Source organism: Vombatus ursinus, unplaced genomic scaffold (genome assembly GCF_900497805.2).
Source record: "Vombatus ursinus unplaced genomic scaffold, bare-nosed wombat genome assembly UNPS02007344.1, whole genome shotgun sequence".
Lineage (NCBI taxonomy): Eukaryota > Metazoa > Chordata > Mammalia > Diprotodontia > Vombatidae > Vombatus > Vombatus ursinus.
This window is the reverse complement of record NW_020947122.1, coordinates 3,318,849-3,335,902: the sequence shown is the minus strand read 5'-3', so window position 1 is coordinate 3,335,902 and position 17,054 is coordinate 3,318,849. Positions and strand designations below refer to the sequence as shown.

Sequence of the window (17,054 nt, the reverse complement as noted above, 5' to 3'; positions counted from 1 at the left end):
CCTCATACCTATCAGCAATGATAAATGCTGGAGGGGATGAGGGAAAAATAGGTTCACTAGTGAACTAATGGTGTCCAACCATTCTGGAAAACAGTTTAGAACTAGGCATAAAGGGCTTTGATACAACAATACCACTACTAGGTCTGCACCCCAAAGAGATCAAAGAAAAAGGAAAAGCACCTACATGCACAAAAATATTTATAGCAGCTCTTTTTGTGGTGGCTAAGAATTGGAAATCAAAAGGATGCTCATCAATTAGAGAATTGCTGAACAAATTGGCATATGATTGTGATGGAGTACTAGTGTGCTGTAAGAAATGATGAGGGGCATGGTTTCAGAAAAACGTGACAAGAACAATATGAATTGATGCGAAGTGAAGTGAGAAGAACTGGGAGGTCACTGTGCACAGTAACAATAAATTTATAATGATGATCAGTTGTAAAAGACTTGGCTACTCTGATTAATGCAATGATCCAGGACAGTTCCAAAGGACTCTTGATGAAAAAATTTTTTCTACCTCCAAAGAGAGAACTGTGAACTCTGAGTGCAAACTGAAGTATAATGTTCTCATCTCCTTAATTTTTTTTTTGCTTTAAAAAAACATGGCTAATATGGAAATGTTTTCCATGATTTCACATACATAATTGATATCAAATTGCCTGCCTTGTCAGTGGGGGGGGGGGTGGAAGCAAAGGAGAGAATTTGAAACTCAAAATTTAAAAAGAATAGAATGTTAAAAAATAAAGAATAAATTAATTTAATTTGCCTGGTAGATAACATGGGGATCAATAATCTTAAAATTCGGGGCAGTCTCAGACATTTGATATTTACTAGCTGTGTGATCCTGAGCAAGTTACTTAAGAAGAAAAAAAGAAAAAAAGAAAGAATGCTACACCAAAAAGCAAAAAAAAAAAAAATCTTAAAATTCTACATAAAAGCCCAGTTATAAGTATTTGAATGTCATTCATTATGGATCTACACTGAGGATGACCAAAAAGTATGTAAACTTTAGGGGGTGGAGCCAAGATGGCGTAGTAAAAGCAGTGACTTGCTTGAACTCTCCCCCAAACCGCTCCAAATGCCTGTAAAAAATGGCTCTAAACAAACTCTAGAGCTGCAGAACCCATAAAAAGACAGAGTGAAACAAATTTCCAGTCCAAGACAGCCTGGATGGTTGATTGGGAAGGTCTGCTACACAGGCTAGGAGAGGAGGGCAGTTCATCATGGGCCACACCAAGAAGGATGAGGCCTCAGCAAACCTGGAGCCTCAGGGGACTGAATCAAGGGGAGCTGCAGCTGGGGCGGTTTCCAGACTTCTCAACCCACAAATGCCAAAGACAAACTTAGAAGGTCAGCTGGAAAGGGTTGTAATCACCGTGAGAAAGGAGGGTCTGGCCCCAGTCCTGGTGCAGCCCCAGGCAGCAGGTGGCCACAGATGGAAGGGGAATCAAGTGGCTGATCAGAGGGGATTGCAGGGATCTCTTTGCTGGTGCTGAGGCAGGATTCTCTTTCTTTGCTCATGAGTGGATCTGGGTCACAGTTCTGGGTGGTGGTTCTGGGCTGTGGAGGAGCATTGGTGTGGTGGAGCTTGTGGTGGCAGTGGAGAGGGAATTGTCCTCACAGTGCCAAGGCAGAAAAGAGTGCTTATGATCACTCATAGACCAGAGCACAGGCCAGGAAAGGAATAAACACCTTGCCTTTGATCATATCACCTTGGAAAAACTGAAAATTTACAGGTCCCTAGAAGTATCTCTGAAAACAGCTGCACAAAACCCCCAAAGCTTGGGATAGTACATTCTCCACAATGGAAGCAGACTCCTACCTTAACAAAGAGTTTAAAAGGCAAATAATTAGCTGGGATCATGAGCAAACAGCACAAAAAAAGTCAGACTATAGCATCTTACTTTGGTGACAAAGAAGATCAAAACACACAACCAGAAGAAGACAACAAAGTCAAAGCTCCTACTACATCCAAAGCCTCCAAGAAAAATATGAATGAGAGGCATCTAGGTGGCACAGTAGATAGAGCACTGGCCCTGAAGTCAGGAGGACCTGAGTTCAAATTCGGCCTCAGACAAAACACTTGACACTTACTAGCTGTGTGACCCTGGGCAAGTCACTTAACCCCAATTGCCTAAAAGGAAAAAAAATGCAAAAAAAAAAGAAAAAGAAAAATATGAATCAGTCTCAGGCCTTGGAAGAGCTCAAAAAGGATTTTGAGAAGCAAATAAGAGAAGTAGAGGAAAAACTGGAAAGAGAAATGATAGTGGTGTAAGAAAATCATGAAAAACAAGTCAACAGCTTGCTAAAGGAGACTCCAAAAATACTGCAGAAAATAACACCTTAAAAAATAGCTTAACCCAAATGGCAAAAGAGGTCCAAAAAGCCAATGAGGAGAAGAATGCTCTAAAAAGCAAAATTAGTCAAATGGAAAAGGAAGTCCAAAAGGTCACTGCAGAAAAGACTTCCTTAAAAATTAGAATGGAGCAAAAGTATGTAAACTTTAGAAGGGTAATGACTAAAGAAGCAAAAATATTATTCTGAGTATTATTTTCTAAGTAGACCAAGAGTACTGCATATTGCATGTGCAAACAGAGTCTAGACACTGTTTCCCCCCTTTCAGGATAGAGATATATCCAATTTTAATGTAAAATTGAGGGGCAATGTGGTGCAGTGGCTAAAGTGCTGTCCTTGCCAAACTGGGTTACTCATTCTTCTCTGAAAATGTCATGTACTTTCCTGTCTCTGTGCCTTCTTTTTCATGCTCTTTCTGCCTGAAGTGAGGAAAGATTTATTAATAATCTGAGCTGCCCCAAAGTGGATTAGTCTCCCTTGAGAGGTAATGGGCTCCTCTTTCTGTATTCAAGCATAGGTTCCATGACTACATGCCTACATATTGACGTGGAGCAGATTCTTGGTCAGGTATGGGTTGGACTAGATGACCTCTCAGGTGTGTATAGACATCACACATATACACACATACTCTCTAAAAGTAGCCTCCCAACCTGTTTCTGGTTTTGTTGAGGTCACCATTTATTTAGTTTTTAGTTAATACGAGTTAAAACAAAAACATTCATTTCTTCACCTGGCACTGTCTTTGGTACATTTTCAGTTCTTGTAGAAGCTTCTGATTTTCATCTTGTAATTTATTCCTACTTATTGCTATTTCACTCACAGCTGACTTCAGTTTTTCAATAATGAATTCATCTCTTTCAACAGTATCACTACTAATATCTGGTTCACAGGTCAACAGAGCAAGTTCAGGGTTGTTAAGACTGGCATCTTCTAGACACTGCTTTTTCCCATTTAGTTGAGATTGGTAACTTTGGGCCTGTTTCTGAAAGACAAGAAAAAGTATAGAAATCAAAGAAAAACATCTTTAGACTAACAAAAGAATAAGAAATACCAAAAAAAATTAGAAAAAATAATCTGACGTATTATTTTTTGAAAGGTAATGTCTTCATCTCTCCATTGTCTCTCCTTCCTCTCCTTTCTTCTGATACTTTGTTCCCTTAATTATCCCCTCACTCTTCAACCTTTCCCTTTCCATTGTTTCCTTCTGTCCTTTAAATAATTATGTTTCTCCATCTTAAAAAAAAACAACAACAAACAAATCTTCATTTGGCTCTACTACCTACTCTACCCATAATCCAATTTTTGTTCTTGTTTTCACTAATAAACTTCTTAATAACTGGCCTACTCCACAGGGCTTATTTTCTCACCACTCACTGTTTCTTCTGCACTCTAACAGGTCACCAGTGACTTCCTAATAGAACCTTTAAACTTAGTAAAGTTCACCATCTCCTTAACCTTCCTGCAACATAGGAAGCAGTTTATCACTCCTTTTCTAAATTCTCTCTTGGACCTCATGGTTTTCTGTCATTCAGGATCTAAAAAGTCTTCTGTCTCCCATTGCTCCTCCCACCCACTTAATGGAGCTATTCTTTAAAGTCTGGTCCTTGGCACTCTGCCTTTAGAAGACTTATTTACTCAGAGATCTCATATATCATGATTGATTCAAATATCACCTTTATGAGAATGATTCTAAATTTTATATCCACAGCCCTGACATCTCCAATCCCACCTGCTTTCTGAACTTTTCCACCTGGATATCTTAATTTGCACTATCAAAGATAAAGTTTCTCATTCTCTAACACCCTATCCCAAGACAGAATACATACCCAAATCAATTCTTCAAAAATGCTTTCTTTCTCTTAATGGTGCCAACTGGATAACTTCCTTCGGTTACCTGAGCTTAAAACTTGGAGTCATCCATTGACTTCTCTTCCTCTCTCCTCTTCAATATCTAATACATCACCACATTCCAATTTCATTTTTCAAAATATTTCTTTCAAAATGTTATTTTGCATTTCCATTGCCATATTATTTTCTCATTACATTTTCTTGACTTTTGAGTCAAAAGAAATGGGAAAATATCTCAAAGAGTACTGGGCCCTTTTATGTCCTAGGAATTTCTGACACATGAGTTACATAGAGAATAGACACTAGAATGTGATTTTATTAGTATAGGAAACTCCCAAATAAGGAAACTCCCTCTTTCAATGCAGGTCAGTACCTTCTTTGTAAATTAGATTTAGAGAGTAGCATAGAGAAGTGGTATCCAACTCAATGAATTGATTACATCCTAGGTAGTAAATGATAGCAATGTTTTAATCTTTAATTTTTTTAATTCAGAAGAGCTGCTTAAATATTGTACCTGAAATTGATTACACTTCTCAGATAACAATTTTTGTTGGGCATCTAAAGAAACCAGATGGTTCTGATATAGTATTTCTTGCTTGTCCCATTCTCTTGATTTTGCTCTAAATTCCTTTGAAAAAAATAAGGAATAAACAGAAGTATGGTGAAATGATAAATTTGAGGCAAAATGCACAATGATTCATTCTGTCATTACAATTCTACTTTCTGAAAAGTAAAACTTCAATGCCTTTTCTCTTTCTCATCAAAAATTTTCACTCATTCCTCACTGTCTACTGAAAAAGCATATGCCATTTAATTATTATTAATACTATTTAAATTATATTATTTCCTTTCATAAACCCAATGCTCCATTTCCCAAACATATCCTATGCTTCCCTACCTCCATGTCTTTGTTTATTCCGATTCATAATCCCAGAATCTCCCCACCACCTGCACACACACCAATCCTTTGCCAACTGATAAAATTTATCTTTCAAAGTCCAGCATCAGATACAACTTTCTTCATGAAACCTCCTCTGATCACCCTAGCCCAAAGTGCTTGTTCTCTTATTAACACTGTAGAACTTTGTTCTACTCTTTTGCACTAGTTACTTCTATTTCAAACTGTCGTTATTTGTGTATCTAAGGAAGAGAAGACATGATTCACCTTTCCCTTACGTCAATATATCTATATATCTTATCTTACCAATTAGATAAAAGTTAATTAAGGATAGTAACCATATCTCATTTATTTTTGTGTGTCCTCATAGTATTGAGCAAAATAAGTGCTTAATAACTTTTAATTGTATGCTACTTATTTGCTTTATCACCTATGAGTAAAAGAAAGCATAGATGATACTTCTCTACCTAGAATCATTATCAGATCTCTCTTTTTGTGTTTGCAGAAAAAAGCCAAAACCCACTGGATCTGAAATCCAGTGAAATCCTATTCAATTAAATCCATACATAAAAATGTTTTAAACATGTAACTTTTTTAAATCATCAAAAAAAATCTCTCTGGTTAATATTCCAGTTACCAATAATTCAATAAATTTTTTTTATGGAAAATATGTAGCAGAAACAAAATTTTATTGAGAAAAATTCATCAAGTATTAGTAGTTGTTCAAATAGTAAGATTACCACTTTAATTCATTTTTTGTACTTACATGATATTAGTAATATGGTGAATATGCACAAATTACAAAATCTGAATTAATAGCAATGCTTTTATTTACATACCAATGTGACTATTTTCCTACCTTCTAAAATTTGCATAAATTGACAATTTCTTTTTTAAAATTTATTTATTTATTTTTAGTTTTCAACATTCATTTCCATAAGATTTTGAGTTCTAAATTTTCTCCTCTTCCCTCCCCTTCCCCCTCCCCAAGATGGCATGCAGCCTGACAGAGGCTATACATATACATTCATAGTAAACATATTTTCACATTAGTCATGTTGTAAAGAAGAATTAGAACCAATGGAAAAAAACACGAGAAAGAAGAAACAAAATAACAACAAAAAGAGAGAGCAAATAGTATGCTTCCATCTGCATTCAGACACCATAGTTCTTTTTCTGAATGTTGATAGCATTTTCCATCATGAGTCTTTTGGAGTTGTCTTAGATCCTTGCACTGTTGAGAAGAGCTAAACCTATCAAAGTTAGTCATCGCACAGTGTGGCTGTTACTGTGTACAATGTTCTCCTGGTTCTACTCACTTCACTCAGCATCAGTTTATGTAATACATCTTTCCAGGTTTTTCTGAAATCCGCCTGCTCATCATTTCTTATGGAACAATAGTATTCCATTACATTCAAATACTACAATTAGTTCAGCCATTCCCCAATTGATGGGCATCCCCTCAATTTCCAATTTTCGGCCACCACAAAAAGAGCTGCTACGCTTTTTTTTGTAGATGTGAGTCCTTTTCCTATTTCTGTGATCTCTTTGGGATATAGACCTAGAAGTGGTATTGCTGGGTCAAAGGGTATGCACAGTTTTATAGCCCTTTGGGCAAAGTTCCAAATTGCTCTACACACTGGTTGGATCAGTTCACAACTCCACCAACAATGCATTAGTGTTCCAAGTTTCCCACATCTTCTCAATCAGTTGTTTACTAATGGGATATTTCACATTGTCTTCTTTTTTTCATGCTTTTTCATGCTTTTGTTTTATTATTTCTTGACATCTGTGAGACATCTTTTATTAGCTTCCACTTGTTGAATCGATGATTTCAAATACAATTTATCATTCCTTTCCCTTACACCATAAATACTTCCAGTCACAAAAGTAAAACTAATATTGACTTTACAAAGCAAGATGCTATATAAATGGTGAAGTGTCTATGAATTCACTCCAAAATTTGATATTCAAATTATTAATGAGGTCTACACCTTTCTCATCTCAAATTATTTTTCTTCACCCTTATTAGGCCAGTCTTCCTTCTGTCTCTACACACACAATGCTGGGTTTATTGACTGGATCACTAGGTTTTCTTCCGAGGTGTAAAGATTTTCAAGATCATGTGATAGATGAGGAACACCTCAGAAAAGTTAGGTTCTTGGAACGCTAGGTTTAGAGCTAGAAAGGACCTTTGAGGACTAACATTCTCATTTTACAGATTCAGACTGATTAAGTGACTTTCCCAAAGTCACACAGATGGTAGTGGCAGAATTGGGATTTGAACCTAGGTCTTCTGACTTTGAATGCAGGACTCTCCACTGTACTACACTGCTTCTGTGGCACATTAAGTTTATATACAAGGAATATATTACACCTACTCCATCAATGGGCACTGACTGGCTATCCTCTACTAGTAATATTATTAGAGCATAGTATAGATAATAATACTAATAGAGTAATAGTTAACTCTATTACTCCATGGGCATTAACATATATCAAAAGCTGTAATTGGTTGAATGTTTCAGCCTTCCACTTCTCTGGTGCTCCATCTGTCAATTCTATACTCTCTGTATCCTCAGAGGAGAAGAAAGGGGAGGGGAGGAGAGAAAGGGGGAAGAGGAATGGATTGGGTTTGAGTTTTAAATGTCAGGTTACAATGTCTAGAGAAGGTTAGTGTCTTCTACCACTATTTAAAGATGAGAAAAGATACTAAAGTAAATTTAAGTGAAAGAGGGATGTCATTTCCTATAATAATGGAAGGCTGGCTACTGTTACATCGTGAGGCTACTTTTGCAGTAAAACCACTTTTGCAAAGACAGCTTGCTTCATGAGCTTATGTGCAACTTGTACCAATTCCTTCAGACTGGCAGGGCAAGGAGGAAGACAGTTTCTATGGTGCCAGTGGAGCTATAATGAATGAAAAATGTATTAGGGATGAAGCAGTCCTAGAATATTTCCATAGGTATGCAGTTCAGGCTTACTGAATTACTAAATCATCTTTAGTTCACCCTTCAGATGAACTGACTCTGGAGTAGGTACCAAGCATAGCTGTTATGCGTGAGACTTCCAGGGGAGTGAGCAGAGGGGAAGAGTCATAAACAGACAACACAGCACATTTCCTTACTGGTTGTGAAATGCCATCACCATGTGTCAGAATTGTGGCATAATTACTAGTTATTCTGGTTATTTCCCTTGCTTCTGTGAGTCCAGTGAATGTATTTAGTTACCATGTTTTCACAAATACTTCAGAGAGGTAAAGGAAGATGAGGAATGAAACAAGAGACATTTGAGCTAGTTATTAGAAGGGCCATTTATAGGGGCAGCTAGGTGGTGCAGCGGATAGAGCTCTGGCCTTGGAGTCAGGAGGACCTGAGTTCTAATCTGACCTCAAACACTTGACACTTAACTAGCTGTGTGACCTTGGGCAAGTCACTTAACCCCATTGCCTCACCAAAAAAAAAAAAAGAAAAAGAAAATAAAAAAGAAGGGTTATTTATGATCTTAGAACACCACTGTGATAGAGTAATGGATACAGAAATCAGACTTTAAAGATCTGAGGAACAAAGGGGTATCTAAGAAATGGAGGTTTAAGCAACCTTCAATGGAGCCAAGATGACAGAGAAGAGGCAGGAAACTCACCTGAGTTCTCCCCCAAACACCTCTCAAAACACCTTTAAATAATGCCTAAAAACAAATTCTGGAGCAGCAGAACCCACAAAAGGACAAGGTGAAACAATTTTCTAGCACAAGACAATTTAAAAGGTCAGCAGGAAAGGTCTGTTGCACCAGAATGAGAGTGGAGAGCAACCCAGCACAGGATGTGCCATGGAGGCAGTTGAATCAGTGGTGGCAGTGGCAGTTTCTAAACTTCTCAGCCTTCAGATGGTAAGGGGGTCAAACAACTGGTCAGAAGGAGGTTTCAGAGGTCCCTTTCCTGGCACTGGGAGCAGGACTCTGTCACTTTGCCCATACTTGGATCTGGGTTGTAGTCCTGGGTGAGGAGCAGCACTAGTCTACCAGAGTTTGCCACCCCAAGGGAGCTGGGACCCTGGTTACAGTTCTATTATCTAATGCAAAAGAGCTTTTACCGTGGAGGGAAATATAGTGGAGGTGGGGGGGGGAGCATGTGAACCTTTCATAGGAATTGGCTAAAGGAGAGAATAACATACATACTCAAATGGGTATAGAAATCTTATCTTATTGTACAGGAAAGTAGGAGGGGAGGAGAAAAGAGAAGGAGCAGAGCTGATAGAAAGGAGGGCAAATTAGGGGAAGTAAAAGTCAGAAGCAAAACATTTTTGAGAAAGGACAGGATGAAAGAAGAGAGAGTAGGATAAATAGAGGGAAATAGGATAGAGAGAAATATATAATAGTAATCAGAACTGGGGAATGTATGTAGAGAACCGAATCAAATTTATAGAAATCAGAGTCATTCCTCAACTGATAAGTGGTCAAAGGATATGAACAGGCAGTTTTTAGATAAAGTAATCAAAGCTATCCATAGGTATAGGAAAAATGCTATAAATAACTATTGATTAGAGAAATACAACTTAAAACAACTCTGAGCTACCTACCACCCCACACCTACCAGACTAGCTAATATGACAGAAAAGGGAAATTCCAAATGTTAGAGGGGATGTAGGAAAATTGAGACATAAATGCACTGTTGGTGGAGTTGTGAACTGATTCAACTATTTTTTTGTGGTAACTTTTATTTATTTTTTGTTTTCAACATTTACTTCCACAAGATTTTGAGTTCCAAATTTTCACCCTATCTCATCCCTCTCCCCACCCCAAGATGGCATGCACTCTAAATACCCCTTCCCCTAGTTTGCCTTCCCTTCTATCTCTCCCCCCCTTCTCTTATCCCCTTCCCCTTCAATTTTCCTGTAGGGCAGGATGGATTTCTATACCCCATTTCCTGTATTTCTTATTTCCCAGTTGTATGTGAAAACTTTTTTTAAACATGTGTTTTTAAAACTTTGGGTTCCAAATTTTCTCCCTTCCTCCCTCCCCACCCACCCTCATTGATAAGGCAAGCAACTACATATAGGTTATATATGTGCAGTTATGCAAAACACTTCCATAGTAGACATGCTGTGAAAAACTAACTCTATTTCCCTTAATCCTATCCCACCCCCCCATTTATTCTATTCTTTCTTTTGACCCCGTCCCTCCTCAGAAGTATTTGCTTGTGATTACTCCCTTTCCCAATCTACCCTCCTCTCTATCATTCCCCTACTCTCTTGTCCCCTCCCCCCCCATTTTCCTGTAGGGTAAGACAGATTTCCACACCCAATTGAGTGTGTGTGTTATTCCCTCCTTAAGTCAAATCCTATGAGAATAAGATTCACTCATTCCCTCTCACCTTCCCCCATTTCCCCTTCACTGTAAGACCCTTTTCTTTTCTGTTTTTTTTTGTGAGATAATTTACCCCATTCTACCTCTCCCTTTCTCCTTCTCCTAGTATATTCCTCTCTCACCTCTTAATTTTATTCTCCAGACAGGACCCCTTCATTTTCAACTTACCCTGTGCCCTCTATCCATCTATATCTATATATACATACATATAATTTTTTCCCCTTCAACTACCCTAATACTGACAAAGGTCTCATGAGTTACAAATATCATCTTTCCATGCAGGAATGTAAACAGTTCAACCTTAATAAGTCTCTTATGATTTTCTCTTTCCTGTTTACCTCTTCATGTTCCACTTGAGTCTTGTATTTGAAAATCAAATTTTCTATTCAATTCTGGTCTTTTCATCAAGAATGCTTGAAAGTCCTCTATTTCACTGAATGACTATTTTTTCCCCTGCAGGATTATACTCATTTTTGCTGGGTAGGTGGTTCTTGGTTGTAATCCTATCTCCTTTGCTCTCCAGAATATTATATTCCATGCCCTGCGGTCCCTTAATGTAGAAGCAGCTAAATCTTGTGTTATCCTGATTGTGTTTCCACAATACTTGAATTGTTTCTTTCTGTCTGCTTGTAATATTTTCTCCTTGACCTGGGAACTCTGGAATTTGGCTACAATATTCCTAGGAGTTTTCCTTTGGGGATCTCTTTCAGGAGGAGATCGGTGGATTCTTTCAATTTCTATTGTGCCCTCTGTTCTAAAATACCAGGACAGTTTTCCTTGATAATTTTTTGAAAGATTATGTCTAGGATCTTTTTTTGATTATGGCTTTCAGATAGTCCAATAATTTTTAAATTCTCTCTCTTGGATCTATTTTCCAGGTCAGTTGTTTTTCCAATGAGATATTTCACATTGTTTTCTAATTTTTCATTCTTTTGGATTTGTTTTACAGTGTCTTGATTTCTCATAAAGTCACTAGCTTCCAATTGCTCTATTCTAATTTTTAAGGAAGTATTTTCTTCAGTAATCTTTTGGACTTCCTTTTCTGTCTGGCAATTTTGCTTTTTAGGGCATTCTCCTCATAGGGGTTTTGGACCTCTTTTGCCATTTGGGTTAGGCAATTTTTTAAGGTGTTATTTTCTTCAATTTTTTTTGGGTCTCCTTTAGCAAGCTGTTAACTTGTTTTTCATGATTTTCTTGCATCACTCTCATTTCTCTTCCCAGTTTTTCCTCTGCTTCTCTTACTTGCTTCTCAAAATGCCTTTTGAGCTCTTCTAAGGCCTGGGACTGATTCATATTTTTCTTGGAGGCTTTGGATGTAGGAGCTTTGACTTTGTTGTCTTCTTCTGGTTGTATGTTTTGATCTTCTTTGTCACCAAAGTAAGATAATATAGTCTGACTCTTTTTGCGCTGCTTACTCATGATCCCGTCCAATTATTTGAGTTTTAAACTCTTTGTTAAGGTAAAACTCTGCTTCCAATGTGAAGAGTGTACTGTCCTAAGCTTCAGGGGTTTGTACAGCTGTTTTCAGAGGTACTTTTAGGGACCTGTAAATTTTCAGTTCTTCCAAGGTCGTATGATAAGGGGCAAGGTGTTTTCTCTCCACCACCACAACAAGCTCCACTGCACCAGCACTCCTCCTTGCTTCAGGACTGCCCCTCAGAACTGTGACCCAGATCCAAGCACGGGCAAAACAAGAGATTCCTGCCTCAGCACTAGCAAAGAGATCTTTGCAATCCCCCTCTGATCAGCCACTCGATTCCCCCTCAGTCTGTGTGCTGGAAGCTCAGGAAAAAGCCGCGGCCCCGGGGCCGCACTCGAGACTTGCGGCTGAGACCTAGCTCCTCTCTCACTGCAGTCACAGACTTTTCCCACTGACCTTCTAAGTTGCCTTTGGCGTTCAGGGGTTGAGAAGTCTGGAAACTGCCACAGCTGCCTGTGATTCAGTCCTCAGAGGCCTGCTCCAGGGTCGCTGAGGCCTGTGCACTCACATCGAAATGAGCTCCTCTCCCCACCTGGCGCGATATACCTTTCTGATCAACCAGCCAGGCTGTCTTTGGCTGGAAATCTGTTTCACTCTGTCTTTTTGTGGGTTCTGCTGTTCTAGAATTTGTTTAGAGACTTTTTTTAGGTATTTGGAGGGCTTTGGGAGAGAGCTCAAGACAGTCACTGCTTTCTCTCCGCCATCTTGGCTCTGCCCCCCTGATTCAACCATTTTATAGGGAAATTTGGAACTATGCCCAGGGGCAGCTAGGTGGCACAGTGGATAGAGCCTTGGAGTCAGGAGGACCTTAGTTCAAATCTGGCCCAAGATGCTTGACACTTACTAGCTGTGTGACCCTGGGCAAGTCACTTAACCCCGATTGCCTCACCAATAAAAAAAAAAAAAGAAACTATGTCCAAAGGGCTATAAAACCATGCATACCCTTTGACCAAAAACTATGCATACCCTTTGTCCAAGAAATATCATTACTAGGTCTGTATCCCAAAGAGATAAAAAACAAAAATATGTCCAAAAATTTTTATAGCAGCTCTGTTAGTTGTGGCAAAGAATTGAAAACTGAAGGGATGGGCAACAATTGGGGGCTGACTGAACAAGTTCTTGTATGTGACTGTGATGGAATACTATTGTGCTATAAGAAATGACAGGGAGGAAGGTCTCAGAAAAACCAGAAAAGACTAACATGAATTAATGCAAAGTGAAATGAGCAGAACCAGGAGAACATTGTATATAGTAACAGCAATATAGTATGAATATTAACTGTTAATGACTTTGCTTAGTCTCAGCAATACAGTAATCCAAGATAATTCTAAAGGACTTATGATGAAAAATGTCATCTATTTCTAAAGACAGAACTGATGGAGTTTGAATGCAGATTGAAGCATACTTTTTCTTTATTTTTTCTTGGTTTTTTTTTGTCTGTATTTTCTTTCACAACATGACTAACATGGAAACATGTTTTGCATGACAACATATATAACCTATATAAAATTACTTGCCTTCTCAGTGGCGGGGGAGAGAATAAGAGAGGTAGGGAGAGAATCTGGAACTCAGAATTTTTTTAAAGATGAATGTTAAAAATTATTTTTACATGTAATTGGGAAAAAATAAAATATTTTTAAGAGTCAGCAAAGAAGGGAAAGAGTCAGATGGGACAGTAACTATGTGAGATAGAAGGGCAAAGCACTTTTTAAGAACTGAGGCACAATAAGCATACTTGTGATTTCAATCGTTTGATCATACTACAGTTTCAATCATTTGTAACCCAGGGTTCCAGGAACATGATCAGAGTTTTACTTTCTGCAGGTCCATGCTGAGTGAGTCTGGCACTTTGATCAAACAATCCCTTTATCAGTCCCTGAACCGGAAGAGCCAGTGGACTCAGTGACTCAGTGGATCTTTAACAAAAGGGTTGACTGCCCATAGTCCCTGATTCCTTCTCCCTTCCAGGGGGCATTGTGTACCTCTGAGATTTCCCAGAAGGTGTTAGGGAGAGAGGAAGAAAGCATCAGTCACTATGTGATCACCCAGCAGCTAAAGCCCATGTCCTGCCTAAGCAAGCCTGGTCCTGGGTTTGAGGTTGCATTTTTTGTGTTTGCTCTTTCCTGATCTTAGGCGAGCAAGTATTGATCCTGAAATGAACATGGCTAAGCTTGGAAGCCAGCCTGTGAGTCCAAGCTGTTTGACAGTCCCAGGTTCTTTGGTCAAAGCTGTATAGCCAACTAACTAGTCTAGTGCTTCTTGTAGAAGATGACAACTGGCTAGAGAATGAACTCAGTTCCTGGCGGGGATTGACAGAAGACGTGGACAGGGAGGTTTTGGGGCAGTGTAAAGCTGAAGTGAGATATAGCAACACTTATGCAGTCCTCCCACAAACTGCTTTTTGTTCTCATGTTTATGACTCAACCTCTTGGCAGATTATAAAAATAGTTAAAAGTTATAAGTAAGTGTTTGCTAAAGTCTTGTCAGTGCTTGCTATATCTTCTGTATTTTAACATTGCTTTTTTGTGTAGGAAATAAATACCTGTCTCGTACGTGATTAGTATCGTACATTAAGTATCTTTCTATATGAGACATGAACCAAAACCTAAGCTTTAAGTAAATCATTCCAGGGCACCAAAATGAAGGTTTTGAAGGCCAAAAAAGTATAAGAAAAAGGGATCTAAGACCTCTCATTAAAGGCCAGGCTCCCCTAGGACTGAACCCAGTCCAGACTACCTACATGGGTCCAGAACAAATGAGTTCCTCTTAATGGAGAAGGGTGAGGGGCAAGCACCCTGAGTCTCTTGGGCCAAGCAGTGATTCCTTATTGTTAAATAATCAACAAGCATTTAATAAGTGCTATGTGTTAACTGCTGTTGATACAAATAAAAAGCAAAAATAGTCTCTTCCATGAAAGATTTTACATTCTAATGGGGGAACCAATATATATATATATATATATATATATATATATATATATACACACACACACATATATATATATATATATATGAATTGGTACATACAAAATACATATCAAGTAGGTAGAGGAAGTAAATACCTTTAGAGGAAGGTATTTACAGCTGGGAGTTGTAGAAAGGCCTCCTGGAAAGGGTAGTACTTAATCTGGGTTCTAAAGGAATTCAAGGTTCTAAGAAGTGAACATGAGGAAGAAGAACATTTCAGGCATAGGAAATGGCTGGTAGAAAAGAATGGAGAGAGGAGATGGGAGTGTTATGTGAGGGGAACACCAAGTAGGACAGTATGATTGGGTCATAGACTGCATGGGGCGGGGAAGAGTAAGGTTCTAAAAGAAAGGTGATACAGGTAGCAGTCAAGTTGTGAAAAGCTTTAAATACCAAACAAAGGAGATATTTGCTCCTAGAGTCACTTGAGTTTCCTGAGTAGGTGGCTGTCATGGTCAGAACTACACTTTGGCAAAATCATTTTGGTAAAGGATAGATTGGAATGGGGAGAGATACAGGTAAGCAAACCAGGGCCTGAATTAGGGAGATGACGGTGTGAGTGTAGGGAATGGGTGAGTAAGAGGTGTCATGGAGATAGAAACAAGATTTGGCAACTGATTAGATAAATGGGATGAGTGAGAGTGAGGACTTGGGATGACACCAAGATTGTGAATCTAGGTGACTGTATGGTTAATAGCATTAGGGAATAGTATTAGTATTAGGGAATAGCATTAGAGAATACTCAATAGTCTTAGGGTAAGTTTTTTGGGGAAAAAAGTCTGTTTGGGATATGTTGCATTTGAGATGCTTTTAAGACATCCATTTCTAAATGTCCAATAACCAGTTGGTGAGAGACTAAGGCTAGGTATACAGATCTAGGAGTGATTGGCGTAGAGATGATAATTGAATCCATGGGAGTTGATGAGATCACCAAATGAGACAGTTTGCAGAGAAAAAAGAAGAGGGCCAAGGACCGAGCCTTGGGGGCCAGACACATAGGAGGTACATAACATAGATTAAGATTCAGTAAAGGAGAGTAAAAAAGAGCGGTAAAATATGTAGGAGAACCAAGAGAGCACTATCAGGAAAATCTTGAGAAAGGACATTTATTCAGGAAGAAGAAGTGATCAGTGGATGAAGATTCAGAAAAGGCTTTTAGACTTGGCAATTAAGAGACCACTGGGAGAGATCCCTTGGAGAAAGAAATTTCAGTTGAAAGATAAGATCAGAAGTCAAAGTACAAAGAGTTTAGAAGGGAATGAGAAAGGAAGAGGGGATATTTAGTGTAGTTAGATGCCTTTTTCAAGTAACTTAGCTGAGGGGGAGTGTGGGAAGAGATATAGAACAGTAGGTGGAAGGGATTTTAGAATCTAGTGAATATTTAAGGATGAGGAAGACATTGGGGTGTTTGTAGGAAGCAGAGAAGGAACCATTAAATAGGGAAAGATTGATTTATTGGCCAAACACTATTGTCTGCTCATGGAGCATACTCATCTGTTCATATCCTACCAAACTTAGAAGGAACATTGGCTGGGTGCTCATAGACAAGTTTCACCTCTTTCACAATTCTTTTGGGGATTGGCCCTAACATCTTGTCTCCTTGAATTAAATGTCACTCACAAGCAACGGTTGGGTCGTCTTTCTTTTTTAAATTTTCTACTGTGCTTATATTTGTGTTGGACAATTGAGTAGGTGCTTAATAAATGCTTGTAGGCTGAATGAATGAGTTGACATTTTATTTTCAGTTGTTTCCACTTTCTAGAATTAAAAGATCTTCTGCTAAAATTTGGAAATAAAACTATGGCAACAATACGGTAGAAAAAAAAACTCCATAGTAACTGTGTCTGGTTATAGACTCAATTATACATAAAATGGCCAGTCTGCAGCATGGCTGATCTGATTACATTGGTTATCTTAATAGGTGTAGTTTGCTACCCAGTGCATTTGGTCACAGTCATTGAGATTAATCACAAAGATGACTGAAATTATTGGATTGTCAGGGCTCCAGTTTGGTTCAGCTATAACATATGTTGGCATTACTTTAATATGGTTGCAGAATCAATATACTGAGTTAGAAAATGAAAGCTATACCACACTTAGAAAAAGAACGAGGTGTTTCACGGTTTTCAATGAATTGTTTTGG

General features: G+C 38.4%; 1 protein-coding gene across 3 annotated transcripts in view; it reads right to left on the bottom strand.

Moving 5' to 3' along the window:
- The window catches only part of DEUP1 (deuterosome assembly protein 1), a 148,796-nt gene that overhangs the window by 71,460 nt on the left and 60,282 nt on the right, over positions 1–17,054 (bottom strand). For all 3 annotated transcript variants that reach the window (XM_027849392.1, XM_027849393.1, XM_027849395.1), the window contains exons 6-7: positions 4,718–4,831; positions 3,086–3,337 (exon numbers count right to left, since the gene is read on the bottom strand). In XM_027849392.1, coding sequence (XP_027705193.1) covers positions 3,086–3,337; positions 4,718–4,831 — 366 coding nt within the window. The remainder of the gene's footprint in view (positions 1–3,085; positions 3,338–4,717; positions 4,832–17,054) is intronic.